General features: G+C 33.5%; 1 protein-coding gene across 1 annotated transcript in view; it reads left to right on the top strand.

Annotated features, from left to right (window-relative positions):
- The first annotated feature begins 1,786 nt into the window (after positions 1-1,786).
- LOC124636426 (galectin-7-like) overlaps positions 1,787-11,070 on the top strand; it is a 138,810-nt gene continuing 129,526 nt past the window's right edge. The window contains exon 1 of the mRNA XM_047172515.1: positions 1,787-1,836. Within this exon, the coding sequence (XP_047028471.1) occupies positions 1,831-1,836 (6 nt within the window). The 5' untranslated portion in view covers positions 1,787-1,830. The remainder of the gene's footprint in view (positions 1,837-11,070) is intronic.

The raw sequence follows: 11,070 nt of genomic DNA, 5'->3' as shown, positions 1-11,070 counted from the left end.
AAAATGTAAAAAGCAACCTTGAGTTACGTTGTTTTATCTTGCTCGTTTTTTATAGGTAGTTGGGCATTTTTCATGAATTGCTAAAAATAAGGTAAAAGTTAATTTTAAATGAATTTTAAAGTGTTTGGGAGGAAAATTTTCGTTTTTTATTGTGGTGTTAAGTTCAGTTATTTAGTTTTGTCACTAAAATTAAACAGAGCATGATTTGGCAACTTTGATTTCCAAATTGGTATTGCTTATGTTTGTGACTGGAATTTCTCACTTTTCTTTTTACACTATCTATAATAAAAAAACTTATTACAAAACCTATTTACTTCTGCTTATTTTTTCTGAGACCAGAAACGTGATCTCATGCTAACTAAACCAAACCAAAAACAATAAACTCGCCAGCCGTTTCTTCAATAAAACACGTTTCTTCTCCGCTTTATTACGCCTTTAAAAACATTTTTATTTATCCGTATATTTCATGAATATTAACGTCCATCTATTCCAGCATAAATTTTCTTCCATCCACCGTTTTTCTCCTAATTAACTTGGAAGTTCAAAAACAATTTAGTATTCTTGAAATAATCCCGGCTTGGTTTATTTGGCTTGCAGTGTTTGGGTCTATGGAGAGTTCAGGCGACCTTACTAAGTTCTCAAGGGATCCATACATTTTCCTCTCCTTAAAATTCGGCTTAGAATGTTCCATAGTTACCGGTAATTGTGTTGGTGTTAGGCAAATACTTGGACTTTATTAATGGATTTTCTTTTTAAAAGTTATTTGGAGTTCCTGAGTGTTTTCTTAGTACATTTTAGGAAAGTAAAATTATACATTTGAATCTCAGAATATCTTAGCTTACCAGAAATAGATCGAAGGTTATCTACACGGAGCTAATTCTAAGTGAACGCGGGAACGGCGCCAAAAGACAAATAAAGGCAGTTGCTAATTCTGCTGATCGTTCGGGCAAATCCCAAGGTCAAATACTGACCTCAGCTAGAACACCGAAATTAGAAATATCGATTTGTGCAAACGATATTATTTTAAGACTTCAACAACACTGTTTGAGTTTTCGTGAAAGATAGCCAATTAAGCCAAAGGTTAGCTTTTGTTTCGCCCAGCGATCAAGCATGGCCATTCAACGTGGCAATGCTGCCAGCGTATTGGCTACACTACCGGGTGACAGCGATGAGGACCAATTTTTTAACATCCCTTAGTAGAAGTATTGTATTTAGGTTTAGTTTAAGTTACATTAATATCATCATCATCCTCCTTTTTCCCAACTATGTTGGGGTCGGCTTCCAGTCTAACCGGATTCAGCTGAGTACCAGTGCTTTACAAGAAGCGACTGCCTATCTGACCTCCTCAACCCAGTTACCCGGGCAACCCAATACCGGGTTACATTAATATAATATCTTGATATTTAAAAATACTGGTGATATTTTTAAATATCAGGTAAAATGAGTAGCCCCTTCCAGTATGAAAGAAACCTGTAATCTAAATGACCTACTTTTATAAGAACACACATCTTACGTGCACAATGCTACATACGCTTTAAACTTAGCGCAAGAAGCTTGGGAATTAAATTTCGCTGCTGCCAAGCGTTGTCGGCACGCTGCGCACAAAATATGGCCCAGAGTTCTAGAATGATCCGGAATTTACTAGATACAACCGCTGTGAACCGGTTCCGGAGTTTTTGCTTGCGGGCACAATAGATTTTTTTCTGTTCTTTGATGGATATTGGATGTGAATTTTTAAAATCTTTGGTTTCTTCTTCAGATTTATGGGAACGGAGATTGATAGCTTGGTATCGGGGAAATAAAGCTTGAATATCGTCTGAATTTCGAAGGATGCAGGTGCAGTATATTTTTAAGAGTGCTGAGAATTGAACAGAAATTTGTTTTAAGTGGTGGAATTATCTCTTTGCTAATTAAAATCTGTAGAGTTTAGTAAAAACATGCGAAAAAGTGTTAGTTCAATAAGTATGGGAAGAAAAAACTAATCCACTAAATAGGACATACAATAGTTACTTCGTTTTTCATTTTGTTCTAAAAAAATACGTTTATCCTTCATAGCATTACATTATATTACTACTTCTACATTTCTCCGAAGCCCTAATGATTTTTTTTTATTCTTTCTTTCTAGATAAAAAAAAATGTTCTACAACAATAATGACTAGACAGTTAATTAGGCGGAGCAATTACTCACGGGCTTCATAATCAATCATATTCTATCATATCTCAGAATAAGGGCAATGTTTGAACGTTCTACTTGGCCTATATGACACGTTACTGTACTTGAGTACAAACAGGGATAATTTTGAAGTTGTAATCCTTGCCTTGATATTATACAGGTGAAATTTGTTTGTTTGAATTTGAAGTAATATATAATCTTAGGAATCATGGGTTAGTTTAAAAAACAAAATTCTTGGAATGTTTGGTGGTCCATTGATCGAAAAAGGGACCTTAAGCTACTTTTTATCCGGTGGCGCGAATTAGTTGCCACTTCTCTAGACTTCGCTGATGGAAGCCAGTAATATTAATTAGATTGGTAATAACTCAATCCCATTGTTTAGGACGCTTTCAAGTGTCAGAACTGATAATATAATCTCTGATAGATATAAAAGCTAAAAGGTAATAGAAGTAATTAAAACCGGAGGAAACAGCCAGTTAAATTATACAAGATGGAGAAATATAATTCATGTTGATGTCTGAATTAGTTCAGAAATGCAAGCAAATCCGAGGAAAGCAGCTAATCTCATACATACAAAGTTCGTACTAATCTGTTCAACTTTATCATTAAGCTCATCCAGCAAAATTAAGAAAGTTCTTAGCAGTTTCCAGCTTTAATGTCAATTTCACATAATTGTTCCGATAGAATTTAATTATAAGTACCTTTCATAATTCGCTTCCTCGTTTCTAATAGCCTTACTGAGGTTTCATTTTGAATAACTTGATGATCAAGAAATGTTGAGAGAATTATACTGAGTATCACTCGAAGTATGGATCAATATGGGACTATTCTCTATATGGGTTGCTTTATGAGAAATCTTGCTGAATACGTGTACCTATACATTATTGTAATCCTTATTCATATTGATTTCTGACACTTACGCGAATATTAGACATTTAAATAAAACTACTTTTACGGATTTTATCACCATGGATGCTGTAAAGGATCCGAAACGTCGGGATTAAATAATATTAATATAACGCGATAAAATCCGTAAAAGTAGTTTTATTTAAAAATCCTTATTCATGCTTAATATCGGATATGGGAGAATCCATTTAGTCGTAGATTTAAACAACGGTGAGTTGCACTATTTAACTGTAAAGATATAGGAATCATTTTCACTGGTCAAATCGCTTATTTTGACCAATGGCCAAGTATATGGCTGGTTATGGTTTGGTTGGTAATTAAATGGTGCAATTCACAATAAGAAAATATCAGAGTATTATTAATAAAATTGGTATTAATAGGATAAAAAGGTTGAACATAATGTTTTACATGAGGTATATTGTTACCAAATCATCACATTGAAATTCAATTTGATTAATATGTGATTAACTTTCTAATTATCCGTTAAACCGACACGCTGACAGAATTTAGGCAAACATAATACATATTTAATATTTGTTGCGCTACATTATTATTTAATGCACAAACAAATGAATTTCAAACTAGTTTCCACTCTGCCACCAGTTTGAAAATAAGCAAACTTTAACCATAACTATACAAAGAACTGAAACTAGAATAACTTTGCAACGCAAACTGTCACCCATCTTAACCAGGATAACTATTACTCAACAGCGCTAATCGCACAATTTATGCAAACACTACTAAGCCATCAACTTTGCATTCTAAAATCAACTTTATGTTACACAAGATAGAGTTTTAAATCGAACAATAAAAGCTAGTTTTAAACGAAGGTAAATTCCATCCAGAGAATTTGCATAGACCAATTCAAATAGGCTTTTTATCCTTTTTTGTCGAGACCATTGCCAACATCGTTAAAGTTTTCTTAATTATGAAGGGCACTATCAACCCGTTTTTTCAACTGGCAAACAAGAGTTTAACGAATTGTAATAAAATAATACTGCTAAACTTTTACATGGATAAAATATTTTCAGGGCCAATTTTCACTGTACAACAAATTGGTCCAGTTTTGTTTCAAAAACAATTCGATGCTCTGTTGCTGTTTTCAAATATCGGTATTGATACGGTACTAACTCGGGATCAACTTTAGCATCGATATGAAAAAATGATTGCACTAAAAATATATTTTTGTAACGTTCATCCCAGTTTTAACAAATAGGTACGAAACAGAATTGGAAGCTTTTCCTACAGTACATTAAAAAACATATAATTCAGAATAAATGGCGCTGGTAGCTAGAATGCAGTCATGTATCAAGTTAAACTGGTTTTTACGTTTTAACTCAAAACAAACCTGCATCTTTTATATTTCGTTCACTTGTTTAGGAAAACATTCACTATTGTTATGGTGTCGCTATGTAGTGGCATTTCAAAGCCAAATAATTTATAGTTTGCGGATTTAGATGGTCCTACACACATCATCATCATCATCATCATCAGCCTATCGCAGTCCACTGCTGGACATAGGCCTCTCCAAGTGCACGCCACTGAGATCTATTTTCCTACACACGCTTTAACGAAACAAAGATGATTTGCGATATTATCTAAATACAATGGCATATCGAGGAAATTTCTTCCGCAGGCCTTGGTATCGTAAAATAGTCTATAACTATGTCCTGAGTCACACCTAACAAAAAGAAACAATCTTTTTATTGCGATAGCAAGACCAACAAATTCGTTTTCGCGCTTGTAAAACTATCTTCCTTCCACCTTTTCATCCATATCCCGGAAAACTGAGTACTTCAAACTGCCGCCGGATAAAAGTCTATAGGTACGTAAGAAGCCTATCTCATTTTGAGGTACTACTAAACTCAAAAACTTTCACATTTCTAACATCACTAAGATTTTAGAACTGCCTACATAAACATCAGAAGATAAACACCAAGATACTACCACCCAGTTTTCTCACAACTCTCCAAGACAATAGCCTCGTATAGTTATGACATGAATTATCTTACAATGTCGGTTACTAGAACGTAGTCTCAAGGTATCAGCTGCCCTCCCCATAAATGTCGTCTGTAACGGCTAAGTACCAACACTGAATGTTCGTGGAGGTGGGGATGAGAAATATAGTCCTGGATGAGATCCAAGACCAGAATATACGGTAAACGACGTAAATTAACCTTAAAATAAATAAACTTGCTCGAAAAATTATTTGAATCTAAGCAAATATTTTTAATCTGCTAACAATTGTCTAGAAGATAGCCGACCCCATAGTTGGGAAAAGACGAAAGATGAATACATCAGCCTGATAACATCAACATCATCAGCCTAGTCTTGTATATAGCTAATGCATGCTTTATTTATTTCCAAAAATCTCTGACAAATTGTATTATATCCACGTTATCCACCAGGTAAAATTCCAAAACATTTAGTCTAGCACTAAAATTTCTAATTTGAAATTCTGTCTGATATAGATATAACAGCTAACTCGGATTACCATTCAGCTGTAAAGAGCACATACCGTAAAACGTTTGACACTAACGCGAATTATTTTCACGTCGTTGGTAATTACTAGTGAGCCTAGCACCAAAAATATTTACTGTGGTAGAGGTAGGTACTTAGTACCTAGTTTTGTATTTTGTTTCTAAGCTAGTTATTTTAAGGTTTAATTGTTTTAGTGTCTCGTTTATCTGAGAATTTAGTGTTAGAGATGATTACCGTATGATTTATATTATTTTATCTTTTTGAATTTAAAAATAAGGATTTTTACTGTAGATTTATTTGAATTTGAGGTGACTTTGATAATGTCACTTAATTACAAAGTCGTTTATGATACCTACAGTTCATAAATTAGTTCTATTCTATTGGTGTCAGTAACATAAAGTATGAAATAAAACGGTTTTAGGCATTATAGAGGTATTTGAAGAAGAAAATACATTATATGTGACTTCATTATATGGATTCCCTTCCAAAATAAACATTCGCCAATTATCTTCGCAAACTAGACGTCAGTGTGACATTATTTTGACGTTTGAAAAGGAAACTAAAATAATTCGAAATCCTCGTTTTGAAACGTTAGCTAAATAAATAAGGACTCGGATTTAGAAATTTCTAGGACGATTCTCATTTGTGGAAGTACTCGTAAGATGTTTGTGGTTTCGGATTCTATATTTGAGATCAGTCTGAAATTGTCTCTGGATATTTTGAATTTGAAAGTTAATTCGTGTGGTTGGATGGATTTAGGATTGGTTATTTGATGAAGAAACTGGCTGTTAATGTTACATTTAAACCTACGCATATAAAAATAGTTTAAAAAATCTAAATATCCTAAATCCATCCAACCACACGAATTAACTTTCAAATTCAAAATATCCAGAGACAATTTCAGACTGATCTCAAATATAGAATCCGAAACCACAAACATCTTACGAGTACTTCCACAAATGAGAATCGTCCTAGAAATTTCTAAATCCGAGTCCTTATTTATTTAGCTAACGTTTCAAAACGAGGATTTCGTATTATTTTAGTTTCCATTTCAAACGTCAAAATAATGTCACACTGACGTCTAGTTTGCGAAGATAATTGGCGAATGTTTATTTTGGAAGGGAATCCATTTGTACGAATAACGTTAGGTAGAAGGGTTTCTGAATAAATAAGCCGTGATTTGGAAATTAACGCTAGCGTTGTGAATGTTAATAAATAAGGATTTTAGTATTTGAATGAATTGTGTTGTTGTTTACATAAAACTTGAAGCAGTGAAATAAGATTAATATAAAAACAAATAAGTCAATATGATTTTATACAACAAATTATTTTTTTACGCGAGAAAAGACATGGCATTTTTAGGAAACAGCTTGCTAGGGCTTGATATTCGTTATGGGATAAACCTGTATTAAGAGATTAATTGACATAGTCGTTTTTAGAACCTATTTAAGTACCCCACGCACTTTTGCTATTACTATTACAAGAAACAGCCAGACAGATTTTATTGATAAGATAGCAGAAAATAAACAGAAATTCCATCCATATCCATTTCTGAATGGATAATATGTAAATACTTCCATTGAGATGGCTATCAGCTAACACTCGAGAAGAAATACAATAGCTGGATACTATTTGAATTCTGACATATAAACCTACATAATTTGTATAAAGCAGTAACTTGGATTGCTTTCCAATTGAATATTATATTACTTATTCTTGAAAAAAGGTTAGGCAGATGATGATTATTCTTGTACATTCTGTGTCCTATTATGAAGATTATGATGAGTTTTAACGGAACCCTTTTGAATTCACTGTTAAATAATGAGAAATTTATCTAGTAGGGCTATTTATCTGGGTACAAGGAGTAATGCCGACGGGCTGGTCTGATAGCTGAATGGCTAAGAACAATTTTTTACTTATGTAAGTCAATTCTAATGCCCCCGTTTATATCTTTGTGAATAATCGATCAATTAACCATCATCAGCATAGTTTCATCACGTATCGTACTGTCTTCAACGTGGCGCATTCTTTACGCAGACAAAACATACTTCATTCCTTTCAACAATATTAATTCTATCAACACTTTCCTCGAAAATAAGTCAAACAAACAAGCCGTAAAAGCGGTTTACCCAGCCAGTTAGTTTAAAGCATTAATTATATCTAAGCTCAATTCGAGAGGTCTCACTAAAATGGTTGTGAATGCGTTTAAATTAATGTCAGAACGCAGAATTGCTTTGTTAGACTGAACAACAAAATTTATGTGTACTGTAACGTCATGACTTGAAATTCGCAAATTGCTTTCGTGTATTGTTACGTTTAAGTGTAGGTTGAAATAAGTGAACGTGTGACAGTACATTTTGTTTTAATTTAGACATTTTTAACTGACTCAAAATGAGGGGTGTTGTAAGTTTGACCGCTGTTGGTCTGCCTGTGGCACTGAGGGTGTTCCAGGATTGGTGTTTATGTGGCATTGGAACTCGTGGCTAAGTAACAGCAGTATGGGTCAGTCGAATATAATCATTACTCTTAGTCGAAGTCCATCAAGTTGTGAAAAGGCTAATTACATAATGAGAATTGTCTACACTTTTCTATTCACGACATCTTGCTTCAATACTGTATTAAGTACGAAATGAAATGAAATCGTTTATTTTGCAAGTTGGACATTACATCACTTTTACACGTCATTTTAAGAACGCTGAGGCCGGCATTTCCTAACTGACTGATCCCTGAGAAGAAACGCCGAAACAAACTCAAGGGTACGGATTGTAAAAACGTAAATGAAATTTTAATAGTAGTAGTGAAAACGTATATACTAATGCTGTAATTATTTAAATTACAGTATTCATATAACATATAACAAACCGCATTATCATTATCAGTCATGATCACAAATTGTTATAGAATTTGACCATAACCACACTATCGTGTGTATTTGGAATTTCAGTAAAATTGGTTTAATATTTGAAACAATAATCGGTTTTAATTTTGTGAAATAAATACAATGCTCGTAGTATTTTACAGCAGTTAATCACCTGATTATAGCGACTTTAATTTTTTTCTAAGGAATCTCTTAGAACTTTAGCGGATAATATCGATCTAATTTTCATAGTTTTTAATCGTAAATAAAGTGATACTTAAACATTCGTTGATAAGTAACATTCCATGTTCGTTTGTAAAAAAAAAAAAACAAAACTGAATTCTAGTAACTCAACACACGGTTTTATCAATACAAAAACAAACACTCGAAAATTCCCTAATTAATAAAGCCTTCACTAATCCTAAAAGAAAAGTTACATGTACACGGAACCAACAAATTTGCAAACCGAATACCACTCATAGTCCGCTAGAATATGGCTTTATAAGGATTACTCAGGGGGCTCACAGGGAATCTAATTTACGTATAACTCAATTTGTCGGGTCTCCGTAATGTTTCTGGTACAAACAAAATCGAAGAACTATCGCTTAAGACCCGCAGACTATAGACTAAATAGTTGGCCGACAGTTGACCATATGGATGCCATTTTAAAAAAAAGAAAATCTTGATTCAGAGGTAGAGATAAAAATAAAGGGCTTATTACACCTAACTAAATTCGGTCGCCTAATTAGGTCTCTAAATTATTTAATGAAACCTACCTTCCCAAATGCGATAAAATTTGTCTGAACTTAGTGACTGAATCATTTTGACGACTGAATTTAGTCAAGTGTAATAAGCTCGTTAATCGATTCATAGTAGACTCAGCACTTTTCGTACGTCAAAAACAAAAGACAGCCACAACTTCACCACTTCGTATGTGTTTTTGCTGGGAAGAAGAAGTGGCGCAACAAACTCCCCAGCAACATAATTCCAATCACAGTTTTTAGTTGGCTGAAACCGGCGTACTACCGTTTATCTTCATACTGATTTATGAGCCCAAACAAACTATCGGCCGACTAAAAGTTTACAGTGTGCTTGCCAAAGGACACAGGTGAACAATTACCTAAGGCACGGTTTATTTTTTAGACTAGAAAACCCTATTTGAAGGGATTGAATTGGTTGGTAATTCAACTTGAGAAAGGGTAGGATTTCTTTTGTTTTTGTCTTGCCTTGAAACGGGTTCGATTGGAAACGATCAAAGCTATATCCATATCAGATTCAGTTAAAGATTTGAAAAAAATATGTTGAGACTTTTGTTTTGTAAAAACAATCGGAAAATCATGGATAGAAGAAAATAGAGAAAATATATAATACTTTTGAAGATTAACGGGGTTAGTCTATGTTGGGCAGGAACATCCTATTTTTGATACGTCGATAATGCTGCTGACAACATTGTTTTATTTTGGCTTTCTACAGCTTCTGTGAAATCATTTTTAAAGCCTTTTTAACATCCTTTTATATTAGCTTCACTTGTAACTATGTATGTAAGCAAATCTTCGAATCTTAATTTGACCCACTTCCCGGTCTTCGATTAGGATTAAATTTTGCACACGCTCTGAGTTCTGATCACAATAAATGACTAGTTAAGAAACGTCATTACAAATCCAATATGGCGGCCTCCCCAAGATGGCGGATAGACTGTTTTAGATTTTGTAATTTTTAGAGCTAGCTAAAGGCGTGTTTTTTAGTTCTTTTTCTAACCTTTACAAGAGATGGTCACATCCACAATAATCGCGTCAAGTATTGCTTGACCTTGAGCAACTATTGCTACAGTTGTTCAGTAATATACCTTAACCGATACACGTAAAGCATACATTTGTATGTAACAAACAAGGAACCAAGGTAAGACAATAATTAATGTATTCTGACTTGCGTATAATAACTACGAGGCTTAATATTAATGTAATCGAACGTTGGAACACTATATAGATTAGTAAGGATTCATTATTATTTATGGAATATATTAATGTGTAGTTTTTCCTTCATTTATTCAGTTCTATATCAAGGTAGCATATAGGGTTTTGTGTGCTAATATATGATTTGTAGATCAATATGTCTTTAAGGTATTCGAGATAGGATTAGGTACTGCTTGCTTAAATATTTTCGAAATATACTAAGTTAAAATATTTTTCTTTCTTTATTTCATCTAATTAATCCTAAAATTACAATAAAGTTATTTGCCTTCCTTTTCTATGTGGATTTCAGTAATTATTTCACCATGGATAATGTCACGTTATGTTTAAATGACATACTGGAGGTTTCGCCTACAACAATATTTTTGACAAATTTTTCAGTATTCAAAAATTTGGTTTTTCCACTCAATAGTATCCCAAAATAAAGGTGTACGAAATATACCTATATAAACTGTGTTAGTACACCTGAGTGGAGTAATTCTATTGGTTCTTAAAAAAAAACCTTTTTCAGAGAAGCCAGTGCCAAAAAAAATTCACATCAAAAGTAGAACCATCAAGGATTAGACAAAATACAATCACTGTTGCTATATTCTCAACACTAGCAATTTGTTCACGAGGCATAGCTAATTGCGCAAAGGAATGTCATGTCTACGGATTTATTTAAGTCTCTCCGATTCTCGGAA

Source organism: Helicoverpa zea, chromosome 14 (genome assembly GCF_022581195.2).
Source record: "Helicoverpa zea isolate HzStark_Cry1AcR chromosome 14, ilHelZeax1.1, whole genome shotgun sequence".
NCBI classification, from domain to species: Eukaryota; Metazoa; Arthropoda; class Insecta; order Lepidoptera; family Noctuidae; genus Helicoverpa; species Helicoverpa zea.
Note: the sequence above shows the minus strand (reverse complement) of the source record. Positions and strands in the feature narration are given on the sequence as shown.